The sequence below is a fragment of the Nomascus leucogenys genome, chromosome 1a (genome assembly GCF_006542625.1).
Source record: "Nomascus leucogenys isolate Asia chromosome 1a, Asia_NLE_v1, whole genome shotgun sequence".
Lineage (NCBI taxonomy): Eukaryota > Metazoa > Chordata > Mammalia > Primates > Hylobatidae > Nomascus > Nomascus leucogenys.
The window spans coordinates 90267848-90281397 of NC_044381.1; the positions used below are offsets into that span (position 1 = coordinate 90267848).

The 13550-nt window shown below is 42.3% G+C and overlaps 1 protein-coding gene across 5 annotated transcripts in view; it reads left to right on the forward strand.

The window, feature by feature from the left end:
* PSEN1 (presenilin 1) overlaps positions 1-13550 on the forward strand; it is a 99497-nt gene that overhangs the window by 73307 nt on the left and 12640 nt on the right. For all 5 annotated transcript variants that reach the window (XM_003263673.3, XM_012504403.2, XM_030813036.1 and 2 more), the window contains 2 exons: positions 502-600; positions 8469-8555. In XM_003263673.3, the coding sequence (XP_003263721.1) occupies positions 502-600; positions 8469-8555 (186 nt within the window). The remainder of the gene's footprint in view (positions 1-501; positions 601-8468; positions 8556-13550) is intronic.

Below are 13550 nucleotides of genomic sequence, written 5' to 3' on the forward strand. Positions count from 1 at the left end.
AGGAGAAGGGATGAATTTCTTCTACTCTGCTCTTCATATTTTGAAAAGTTCAGTCAAATCCCCTTTATTAAATTCATCTCGGAGTAGTCTTTTTATTTATAGTTCATATCCGTGATTAGAAGTGACTTCTCCCTGTTTCTGCTCACTGTAGGTTGACAACTGCTTAAAATAGTCTATCTCATCATTATCTCTGCAGCTTTCCTTTAAACTGGGAAGACTTATTCCTATACCCCAGTAATGATACACTGTACACTAAGCAAACAGCATTCAAACCCAAATGAAATTTTTACAGATGTTCTGTGTGGTTTTATTTTGTTTAGGTTGTCCCCCCTACCCCCACCAGTTCACCTGCCATTTATTTCATATTCATTCAACATCTTTTTGTGTAAAAAGAGACAAAAAACATTAAACTTTTTTCCCTCGTTAATTCCTCCCTAACACCCATTTACCAGTTTAGCCCATACATTTTATCAGATGTCTTTTCTGTTTTTCTTTTTCTAGATTTAGTGGCTGTTTTGTGTCCGAAAGGTCCACTTCGTATGCTGGTTGAAACAGCTCAGGAGAGAAATGAAACGCTTTTTCCAGCTCTCATTTACTCCTGTAAGTATTTGAGAATGATATTGAATTAGTAATCAGTGTAGAATTTATTGGAACTGAAGCACACGTAACTATGGTCATTTTCGTGGTACTTGTCCTCATCTTAAATGCACAGCATTCCTGGAACTCCTGCAGATCTCTTTGTTTCCTTGCAAACAATTGTCTTCTACCTGATGTTGATTTAAGAGAGTTTTCAATATCAATAGAAAGAAAGAAAATATTTAGATATTGGGGAACCAGCATTCCCATTTTAAAACCTGTTAGGAGTTAATGATTAGGGCAAGCTCAAGGATTCCTTTGAGTGACTGGTTTAGATGTCTTTCTGCTATTCAGTGATCACTGGGGAACTGAGATTGTTGAGTGGAAGGGTAATGTGAGCAGAGCCGTGCCTTTGTAAGCTGGCAGCACTGTGTGAGATGAATTGGTGGGGTGGACACTGAGATCATGAGAGGCATACTAAGCATAATTAAGATGATATTGCCATGATCTAGGTGGAAAGTAATGGGGGTTTGAATTATGGTAGTGGCAGTAGCAATCAAGGGAAAGAGTTGATGAGAGGATTCAGAAGTGGAATCAATAGTTCTAGCAACCGAGGAGAGAATTTGTAAGCTTGAAGGAAAGGTGATGAAGAAAAAATGCTTTCCTCTGTTTTCTGGTTGTTGTTGTTGAGATAGGGTCTCACTCCCACCCAGGCTGGAGTACAGTCATGTGATCATGGCTCACTGCAGCCTCGACCTCCCAGTCTCAGGTGATCCACCCACCTCAGCCTCCCGAGTAGCTGTGACTACAGGCACGCGCTACCAGGCCTGGCTAATCTTTTGTGTTTTATGTAGAGACAGGGTTTTGCCATGTTGCCCAGGCTGGTCTTGAACTCCTGGGCTTAAGCGATCCTCCTGCCTTGACTTCCCAAAGTGCTTGAGTTACAGGTGTGAGCCACCACGCCTGGCCATGTTTTCTTGTGTGAGGGATCTGTTTAGTTTTATATCTTTCTGTGGCTCATATCTAATTTAGTTGACAGTACCTGTGGGTCACTGAGATAGACATTGCTAGCAGAAGTTTAGAAATGAAATGCTAGAGCTTGGGAAAAAGTTGATATTTGAGATAGAGACTTGAAGAACATTAGCAGAGAGGTGGTAGTTAAGCCCTGTGAGCTGGCGAGCAATTCAAATAAAAGCAGAAGAGAAGAGGAAGACAAGGGTCAAACTTTGTCAACTACTGTGTTTAGAGAATGAGACAATGAAGAGAGGATACTACAGGAAGTAGAAGAAAATACTAGAAAATCGGGCAAGCCAGTATTTTTCACTTAACAATATCATTACTGTTTTTTGATGTCAGCACATGAAATGGCTGCATAGTGTTCTCTTACATAGATATTCAGTGGTGGGTATCCTCATTAATAGACATTTAGATCATTTCCGTTTATTTTCTATCACAGACAGCACTTACAGAGTGCATCCATGAACTTATGAATATTATAAAATGTATTCTTAGAGTAGAATTGCTAAGTGAAAGGATGTATTTAAATTTTGATAATTTGCCATATTGCCTCCTAAAAAAGCTGTGCCTGTTTACATTCCCTTCAGTAATATGAAAGTATCAATTTCCTTACCCCTTTGGTGTTTTGGTTTGTTTTGTTTTGTTTTGGAGACTGAGTCTCGCTCTGTCATGCAGGCTGGAGTGCAGTGGTGCAATCTCGGCTCACTGCAACCTCCGCCTCCCAGGTTCAAGCAGTTCTCCTGCCTCAGCCTCTGGAGTGGCTGGGATTACAGGCGTGTGCCACCACGCCCAGCTAATTTTTTGTATTTTTAGTAGAGCCACGGTTTCACCACGTTGACCAGGCTGGTCTCGAACTCCTGACTTCAGGTGATCCGCCTGCCTGGGCCTCCCAAAATGCTAGGATTATAGCTGTGAGCCACCATGCCCGGCCACCGCTTTGTTAATACTTGCCTGTGTCTGTGCATACATGCATGTGTGTGTGTCTGAGACAGAAAGAGATCTAATAGGCAAAAAAATAACATCTTGTTTAATTTTTTATTGTTTGTCTAATGCTTTGGGTGATTATTTGAACTTTTTTTCATGTGTTTCTTAGCTACAGATCTGAATATTTACTTTGTAACTGGCTTGGTATAATCTTTTTCATATTTGTGAAATTAATCTTTTTTTTTTTTCTTGTGAGACAGAGTCTCTCTCTGTCACCCAGGCTGGAGTACAGTGGTGCAATCTCAACTCACTGCAACCTCCGTCTCCCAGGTTCAAGCAATTCTCCTCCCTCAGCCTCCCAAGTAGCTGGAATTACAGGCGCATGCCACCACGCCTGGCTAATTTTTGTATTTTTAGTAGAGACGGGATTTCACCATGTTGGCCAGGCTGGTCTCAAGCGATGCACCTGCCTCGGCCTCCCAAAGCATTAGGATTACAGGCGTGAGCCACTGCTCCCAGCCCTGTAAAATTAATCTTAATTATACAAGTAACCTTCATTGTCCTTGAAAAAGGATAAAAATTACAGATAAAAATAAATTTCATAGTAACTATCATCTCTAGTCTTAATGCCTTATCAAGTACTTACCCCTGTTATCAGTTTGATGTATATCCTTGTAGATTTTTTTTGCCAATTTTTCTGTTGAGTTACTGGAAAAGCAATTTCAAGAAGGAGAGAGGCTGGGCATGGTGGCTCACGCCTGTAATCCCAGCACTCTGGGAGGCCTAGGTGGGCGGATCACTTGAGGTCAGGAGTTTGAGACCAGCCTGGCCAACGTGGTGAAACTCTGTCTTTACTAAAAATATAAAAATCAGCTAGGTGTTGTGGCGCACGCTTGTAATCCCAGTTATTTGGGAGGCTGAGGTGGGAGGATCACTTGAACCCAGGAGGTGGAGGCTGCAGTGAGCCATGATCGTGACACTGCACTCCAGCCTGAGTGACAGCAAGGCTTCATCCCCACCCTCCCAAAAAAAGAGAGTATCATTTTTTATAAAGAAGTCAAAGGTAATGAGGACTAAGTAAACCAGACAGTATTTGCTAAGATGTCATTAGTGACATTGAAGAGAGCAATTTCAGTAGAGTGATAGAACCAGAAGCAGTACTCCAAAGGGAAGGTGCATATGTGTGCATGCATGTCTCTGTGTTTTGCCAGTGCTGGCAGTGGAAGTGATGGTGTAGGCAGAGAATGGGTAGTGAAGAAGGAGAGGTATAGTAAATGTCATGCATTACATCTAAGATTCCTGTCTCACAGGCAGAGCAGGTGGTGACCTGACAGGAGAAGAGGTTTCAGGAAAGGTGTTTCAAGGAGAGGGAAGATTCAATTTTATTTTATTTTATTTTATTTTTGAAACAGAGTCTTGCTGTGTTGCTCGGGCTGGAGTGCAGTGGCGTGATCTTGGCTCACTGCAACCCCCGCCTTTCGGGTTCAAGAGATTGTCCTGTCTCAGCCTCCGGAGTAGCTGGGATTATAGGCACCCACCACCACATCCGGTTAATGTTTATATTTTTAGTAGAGTTGGGGTTTCGCCACATTGGCCAGGCTGGCCTTGAACTCCCCACCTCAAGTGATCCACCTGCCTCAGCCTCCCAAAGTGCTGGGATTACAGATGTGAGCCACTGTGCCCGATGTGTTTTATTTTTGAGGTGAGTCTTTCTCTGTTGCCCAGGCTGGAGTGCAGTGGTGCAATCTCAGCTCACTGCAACCTCCGTCTCCTGGGTTCAAGCAATTCTCCTGCCTCAGCCTCCCAAGTAGTTGAGATTACAAGCATGCGCCACTATGCCTGGCTAATTTTTTTTTTTCCATATTTTTAGTTGAGCCACAGGTTGGGAGAAGGGAAAATACATTCTACTCAAAGTGAGTCCATGGCAAAAGTGTGAGTACAGGGATGGGTGAGGAATTAGGACCAGACTTTCAGTCTGCGGCAACATTAAACATGTATGTTAATTTAATACTCAGAAAGAAGCATTTACTTTGTTTTAAAATATCTATCACATATAATTTTTTTTTTTTTTTTTGAGACGGAGTCTCGCTCTGTTGCCCAGGCTGGAGTTCAGTGGTGTGATTTCGACTCACTGCAAGCTCCACCTCCCGGGTTCACGCCATTCTCCTGCCTCGGCCTCCCGAGTAGCTGGGAATACAGGTGCCTGCCACCACGCCCGGCTAATTTTTTGTATTTTTGGTAGAGACAGGGTTTCACCATGTTAGCCAGGATGGTCTCGATCTCCTGACCTTGTAATCTGCCCGCCTTGGCCTCCCAAAGTGCTGGGATTACAGGCATGAGCCACTGCGCCCAGCCTATCATATATATTTTTAAAACTCACGTCTGTGCTCGCTTTAGCAGCACATAATGGTAAAATTGGAATGATACAGATGATTTGCATGTATTTTTTAAAAAGCTCTCCAGTCTATTTAATGACCACAGAACATGAGACATTCTGAGATATTTTAGAAACAGTTCAACATATGTGGGAAAATAGGAGTATAAACCCTTACCTCCTGTGTAGATCAGGTAGATTCAAGATTGCATCTGTTCTTTTGTAATACTAAATGTCTGGTGAAGATTTGAGGATTTTATATAAATCATTGAGTTTGAGAGGTTTTGTTTTTTTTTGTTTTTGAGATGGAGTTTCAACTCTTGTTGCCCAGGCTGAAGTGCAATGGCACAATCTCAGCTCACTGCAACCTCCGCCTCCTGGGTTCAAGCGATTCTCCTGCCTCGGCCTCCTGAGTATCTGGGATTACAGACACCTGCCACCACGCCCGGCTAATTTTTTGTATATTTAGTAGAGATGGGGTTTTACCATGTTGGCCAGGCTGGTCTCGAACTTGTGACCTCAGGTGATCTACCCGCCTCACCCTCCCAAAGTGCTGGGATTACAGGCATGAGCCACCACACCCGGCCTTTGTTTTGTTTTTTCAACAGAATGTAAGAATTTTTTCTTACATTTTTCTTACATTTTTAACAGAATGTAAGAAAACAGCAATGCCAATGAGTACTTTTTCCCTGAAGTGGATATAAGCATGAATATAAAAAGTTTTAAATCAGTCATCCTGGCTATTTTTTCTCTAAAAATCAATAATTCTTTTATGCATTTTAATACTGTCTCCCAGTTAAGGGTATTCAGTATGCAAAATGCTCTTACTGACAGGAAATGTATGAGCATTTTTGTTTTTTACTTCTGTCGTTTGACAGAAAAAATATACACCTACTCTTTGAGCTAATTTTTTCTTACCTAGTGGTCATTAGTAGAAGTGGTTCACTCTGGGAGCTTAACTAGAAGGGAAACTAACAATTCCTTGAGGTAGATCATTTTATCTAAAACTTTTTGATTTCATATCAGTTGGGGGTGGGTATATTATGTTAATTTTTAAATCTGCATATTTTCCAGCCGGGCATGACTATAATACCAGGACTTTGGGAGGTAGAGGCAGGAGGATTGCTTGAGCCCAGGAATTCAAGACCAGCCTAGGCTACATTGAAAAAAATATCTTTTTTCTTTTTTTTTTTTTTTGAGACAGAGTTTCGCTGTCATTGCCCAGGCTGGAGTGCAATGGCACGATCTCGGCTCACCACAGCCTCCACCTCCCAGATTCAAGCAATTCTCCTGCCTCAGCCTCCCGAGTCGCCGGGATTATAGATATGCACCACCACAATGGGCAAATTTTGTATTTTTAGTAGAGACAGGGTTTCTCCATGTTGGTCAGGCTGGTCTTGAACTCCTGACCTCAGGTGATCCACCCACCTCAGACTCCCAAAGTGCTGGGATTACGGGTGTGAGCCACCGTGCCTGGCCTTTTTTTTTTTTTTAGTTTAAACAAGAAATCTGCTTATTTTCCTATTGATCTAAGGTGTTTGTGTTAAGGTGGAAGGAAAAGTGATTTTTTAAAAAATATTATTTTAGGACTATTTAAGAAATATGCTATTTATGATAATTAACATGGGGTTAGCAAACTGCTGCTTGAAGCCAAATGTGGCCCATGGCTTGTTTTTGTACAGCTTATAAGCTAAAAATGCTTTTTACATTAAAAAAAAAAAAAAAAAAGAACAAGGAAGAATATGTGACACACAAAACCTGAAATGTTTACTCCCTGGCCATTTACAGAAAAAGTTAGCTGGCCATTGATTTTCATGATACTATTAACTGCTAAAACAAAGGGGCTTGTAGCTATATTTTTTCATACTTGCATAAAGAAAGAAAACCTAATAAATGGCTGGTGCCTTCATTTCCAAAAGGCTATAGAAATCCATAAACAGGCTGGGTGCAGTGGCTCATGCCTGTAATCCTAGCACTTTGGGAGGCTGAGGCGGGAGGATTGCTTGAGCCCAGGAGTTTGAGTCCAGCCTGGGCAACATAGTGAGACCCTGTTTTTAGAAAAAATGAAGATAAAAAACTAATCCATAAACCTCATACTTGGTGGTTGCCCTTCAGTTTTTCTTCTTTAGATCTGGATTTAGTTAAACAGTGTATTGCCTGCTTGGTTTCTGTTAACTTTTGATCATTTGGTTAGGTTATCCTATAATGAAACTTGGTTGACCTCAGAAATAACAAGGTGGTCGTTCAACTTCTTTGATTGTGTATTTCTTTCATAAGTTCTGCAAGAAGCCTGAGTATTAGAAACATAGATAAAATTATAGTGATAAAAAGCCAGAGAGACATAAATGCCAAGTATCTTGTTTAAAATTACTGTGACCAGGCCAGGCACGTGGTTCACGCCTGTAATCCCAGCACTTTGGGAGGCCGAGGCGGGCGGATCACGAGGTCAGGAGATCGAGACCATCCTGGCTAACACAGTGAAACCCCGTCTCTACTAAAAAAAATACAAAAAATTAGCCGGGTGTGGTGGCGGGTGCCTGTAGTCCCAGCTACTTGGGAGGCTGAGGCAGGAGAATGGCATGAACCCGGGAGGCGGAGCTTGCAGTGAGCTGAGATCGTGCCACTGTACTCCAGCCTAGGCGACAGAGCAAGACTCCGTCTCAAAAAAAAAAAAAAAAAAAAAAAAAAAATTAACTGTGACCAGATTGGACTCAGCTTGCTGCTGGCATTTGTTTACCGCCATAACCCCATATGTCATGTGTTTGCTTATATGTACTTTTGTGTTATTGTTGGTGTATCTTCAGGATAAGTTCCAAAATGTAATATTGCTGGGTTAAAGAGTTAATGCACATGTAGTTTTATTAGATGTTACCAAATTTCCCTCCAATGGGGATTATACCATTTTTCATTCCTGCCTGAAATATATGAGAGAAGCACCATTTTAAAGTTTTCACATTGTCTCTGAACTAAAATGTGGTAGAGATGCACATGTGTATGTCTAGATCTGGATTGATATATTGATATACCTGTATTTTTGTAGAAGGGGCACAGAGGAGGCCACTTGACTATCCCTATTATGTTTATTGCTTTTAATGTTTTTTCTCACTCCAAGTTTAAAACATGGTTTGGCATTATTGAACATTCTAAAAGTGAGACATAATATGAAGGAAATTTATTCTGTGCATCTTTTGAATTATAATCACCATCTGAAGCTTTTGTGAGCTCCAGTTTGTCCTGGAATTTAGGATATTCAACTAGTCCAGCTATTGTTTCAGTGGAATCTTGCTGGCCTGAACAGTTTTCCTTCTGGTTACTTTTCAGGGACTAAAAATGGTGATGAAGAGTTTTGTGATAGCAGGTGCAGTTTGAGTACTACAGCAAACCTTCAGTTTCAGAACTTTTTCTCTTACCTGCTAAAACCAAAGAGAACCTTTTTTTATTTTTACTTCTGATTGTTGAACAGTCTTAAGGCAGCATTAGGAAGACTGGCGATTTGTGTGGAGAAATGATGGCTTGTTGTTGTCTATGCATACTTTGTGTGTCCAGTGCTTACCTGGAATTTTGTCTTTCTCAACAGCAACAATGGTGTGGTTGGTGAATATGGCAGAAGGAGACCCGGAAGCTCAAAGGAGAGTATCCAAAAATTCCAAGTATAATGCAGAAAGTAGGTAACTTTTATTAGATAATATCTTGGTTTTTCAGGGTCACCGTTATAAGCTAACAGTATAGCAATGTTTTTATCGTCTTTCTTTGGTCATAGACTCCTTTGAGAATCTCTTGAAAACTATAGTAATGCCCAGTAAATACACAGATAAATATTTAAAGGAGTTCAGATGCTCAAAACCCAACAATACAGTCAAAGCACCCTAGGTTAAGACACCTCCCATTAAATACAGAATACCAGCATGGAAAGGTTCAGGTTGAGGCTATGATTTTGTTTTTGTTTTTTGTTTGTTTTTTAGAAGTCATGATTTTAAAAAGAAAAAATAAACTCTTTCCAAACATGTAAAAGTAAGAACCTCCTAAAAGAAACAAAAAAGAAACGGACAATAAAGGAAAAATAAGTAAACAAAAAAAGCAAAATATAAACAACATAAAAATGAGAACTTCTTGTCTAACATGGCCAGAGTAACTGAAATATGATTTGAGATGTGCTGATGTTTATACTGAGAAGATTGAATATTCTAGGTGGATATGACTTTTTAGAAGAGGATAAGAATGACTTAGGATGAGCTGGGTGCAGTGATGTGTGCCTGTAGTCCCGGCCACATGGCCAAGGCAAGAGGATCACTTGAGCCAAGGAGTTCCGGATTACCCTGGGCAACTTACTGAGACCTTACCTCAAAAATAATAATAATAATGAATAATAATAATGACTTAGGATAAGAGAGTGAAAGGCCCTTTAAGAATACTACAGAACATATTAAGGAGAACACAAGTTAGAAGTTGTTATTAGATGGAGTTGAGGGGGAGCTTTCATTCAATTTTCTGGAATGGAGGCTTCCTTCCCACACACACTTAACAAAAAAAAGAAAGGGTTGAGGAATAACAGCACAATATAAATAGTTTTTTTAAAAAAAAAGCTAACTTTTTGAAAGAGAAACAAAAGAGGGCTAACTTTTATGAGGAATCTGAAAAACAACAGGCACAGTAAATATTGGTGAGGAAAAAAGGCCTTAATTGAGTTGCTGTTTGTCAGGAAAGGGAGAGTTTATGTTTTATAAAGCCAGGAAATCTACAGAGTTAGCATTTGGGCAACTGCAAGGAAGATAATTTGAACCAGGAATTCCTATTTGGAACGCAGAGATGTCAGTCTTTATTATACAGTAAGCAAGGCAGCAGAACAAAGTCATGTTAGACTCTCACGGGATCCTTAGGGTGTTACTTTGCTAGCCAGAAACCTCTGTGGCTGGTGGCACCTTTGCCTGAGATTTGCTCAGGCCCACTAGGCTCATTCCACCTACTCAGCCTAGCTGGCTATGCTTGGCTTTCACTACCAGCTGGACCCCATGCCTGCCAAAGGCAAGCCAGGCATGGAGCAGCAAGGAGTGCGTGAGCAAGTGAGTGCAGGGTCCAGCCACTGCACACAGCCAGGCATGCTGGCTGCAGCAGGGCAGGTGGCTGCAGCAGGGCAGGTAGCTGCAGGTACTGGCTCCCTGCTGCAGCTAGACCAGGCATTACCTAAGTGGCTTCCACTGCAGGCTACTACCACTAGTAAACCTGATAGAAAAGAAAGAAATATACTGGAAAGAATTGCCACAAGCCTGACTCTTGTGTTAACCTTGTGTTAACCTGGGGAACACGGGGGCACCCAGAAGCTTGGAGATGCCAGGAACTGCAGAACCCTAAAGAGGGGGGTCACAGCCCTGGCTTAGGGAACTCCTGAGTCTGGACTCCCCAAAGGGCCGCATCTCTTCACTTCTTCTCTCTTCTCTCCTTCTCATCACCTGCAACATGGCAAGCGGGGGGCACGTTTCAGCCCTGTTTGTCTTACGGTTCTTTCAATCCTGCCATTCAACGGGTCCCAAGTTCTTGTCCTGCATCCAGGAAGAATGAAGTACGTGGACAGCCGGATGGAGAGCAAGATGAAGAGGTGCTTTATTGAGCGACAGTACAGCTCTCAGGAGACCCAAAGTGGGTAGCTCCTATCTGCAGGCAGGTCATCCCATTGTCTCTGCAGCTGTCAGTGGAGAGGAGACCTGGAGCGGGTAGCTCCTGTCTGCAGGCAGGTCATCCTGATGTCTATAATCCTCAGTGGAGAGGAGACCCGGAATGGGTGTCTCCTATCCACAAGCAGGTCATCCCATCATCTCTGCAGCCCTCAGTGGAGAGGAGACCCAGAGTGGGTAGCTTCTTTCTGCAGGCGTGTTGTCCCTTAATCTGCCCAAGTCTGACTGAGTCTGGGGTTTTTATGGGCTTCAGAGGGGAGGAAGTACATGCTGATGGGTCCATGGGTGGCCATGAGCAGGCCCAGAAAAAGCACCGTAAGTTCTCACTGTGGTCTGTGGAACTGGGAGCTTGGCCTCCAGGCTTCAGGCTCTCCCTGACTTGAGGTGGTGCTTCACCGGGGAACTTCCCCTTTCCACCTAGGAGCCTGTCTGCCTCCTGCTGCCATCAACCTGCTGTCCATAGCTCCCATGGCACCCAGGCTGTTCATGCCAAAGGGTGCCCGCGGGCCCACGTTAAGCTGCCCTCAGCCCCTCCTCAGTCTCCCTCCCATGCTCATCGGCACCCAAAGTCCGGAGGGGGGCCAAGCTGGCAGGGGGCTGGCATGTCAGTGCTGCCCCAAGCGCCTGCACACCCGACCAGGTCATGACAGCGCCCAGCCTCAGCCACAACTTTGCTCTGAAATCGGAGCCTGCAGAGGCAAGGGGCTTCCTGGACCCCTGAGAGCACAGGGATGCCCAGGTCTACAGCTATAGCTAGGAAGCTGCAGCTGTGGGAGTGCGGAGCTTCTGCTCTACCAACTCAGAAGGGGGCAGGACTCCTGCCTGTTCCTGGCTTCCACAAGCTCATAGAGCATGCTGCCCCAGCTGCACCTCCCCTGCTGCAGCTGCCATCTTTGCAGCAGCCACTCCAGATGGGCTGCTGCTGCCATCAAGACCACTAGTAAACCTGATAGAAAAGTAAGAAATATACTGGAAAGAATTGCCACAAGCCTGGCTCTTGTGTTAACCTGTGTTAAGCTAAAGAAAATCAAATGATTGTCTGTAAGCATGTAGGTATATATGTATGTGAGTGTGAGTGAGTGAGTGATACAACAGAATTTCATTCATTTCACAGATGTTGACTGAGCACCTGACTATGTGCTAGGCCCTGGGGATATAGCAGTGAACAACATTTCCCCTACCCTTGTGGAGCTTATAGTCTATTTGGGGAGATAGATGGTCAACAAATTAGTACATAAATAATTCATATAGTTGTGATAGGTACTACAAAGAAGACGTATAAGTTGCTATGAAAGTTTATAATAGGGGAATTTTACGTATCCTGGAAAGTCAAGGGGTGCTTCCCTGAGGAAGTGATAATAGGGGACGGCCCGCTGAAGGATGGAGGAAGAGCTTTCCAAGAGAGGGACAACATGAGCAAGGGCTTTGAAATGAGAAGGCTGGATGAACTGCAGGCTTCCTCAGTGAGAATGCTGCTGGTATTTGGGGGGGGGCACTGTTCTTTGTGGGACTTTCCCTCATATTGCAAGATATTTAACATCCCTGGCCCCTCACCCACTAAATGCCAATAATGGCTTTGAGGCTTTGCGATAATCAAAAACTCCTCCATGCTAGTTATTTCCAAACACTCCCTGGAAGGGAGGTGCCATCCCTAGTTGAAAATCACTGTGTTAACGGAACTAGAAGTTACATTGGAACAAAAGGGCATAGGGCTCCAAGAGGGATATCTGTGCAAGGAAAAAACAAACAAAAGAACTGAGAGATTACCTGATGTGGTTGAACTCTGTCAGAGCATTTCAGGATAAATTAGTCATAGATAATAATATAAAATTCATCAATGGAAAAAAATGAGGCAGTTTTCCAAAGAAAACAAAAACTTGCTCAAAAAAGCAAATGTAATTATAGTATATTCTCGCTATAGCAAAGTAGTTTAGTTGTGAATATTATTTGCATAGTGAGAATATAAAACTGAATTTAATATAAGGTTATGGCACTGGGAAGACGGGAAGAGTTAGATTTGCATGCAGAAAAGGATGAGACCTAATGCTTTATCTTCTCTATAGGAAGTGAATAAGTACCTCAAATTAAAACATCAAGTTATGGCACAATGAGCATGCTACTTATAATTAATTATGGAGGTAAATACCAAAAGGGATGGCTAAAAGAGTTTAGGAATGAGTATCAGAAGTGAGGAGGGAGGGGATAGAAAAGGGACTGCTGTTTTCATTTATAAATCTTATTCTTATATTATTTCATAAACTCCAAACCAGAGAAGATTCAGGTTTTTGGGGATCTAGATAATAAAAAGAATACAAAACTACCAATACAAAATTGTGAGGGCTCTCCCAGAGGAAGCCATGCAAGGAAGGGCCCTGAAACTCACAAGCTTTACTTATTCATGGCAAATCTACTTCTGCTCTAAACATGTATTACTTTTATAAAAAATGAAGGAAGAATAAAAGTACTTTGAACTTCACTTATATATTTTAATTATTTTTAATGTATGGAAGTTGTTTAAGACTATCATGCTTACCATTTTCAATGAGATTGATAGTCATTATAATGAAATGACTGGCCCATAAAGACATTCGCTCCCCCTCCTTTCCCAATCCACCCTCCAGAATGAAGCCACTTTTGTAACTTTGTTACCAAATCCAGGGATGAGTGCCAACAGTTAAGAAGCTTTCAGTTGCAAAAGATAAAAAGCCCAACTCAGTTGCCTTAAACAAAGAAGAAATGTATTCTTTCATGTGACAGGAAGGCCTGAGGTGTTGGCATTTGAAATTTGTAGGGTTGCTTAATTTGGTGGCTCAGGGATGTTTTCAAGTAGCCCAACTTCTTACTCTACCATCACCAGTGTATAGGCTTGGTCTTCAGCCCACTGCTCCTCGTGGTCATGACAACTGTAGTTCTAGGCATCATATCTAGGTAAGGCAACATTTAGGGGTAGAAGGGGATTGTTTATTTTTTCCTTTAGTCTCTCTTAAAGA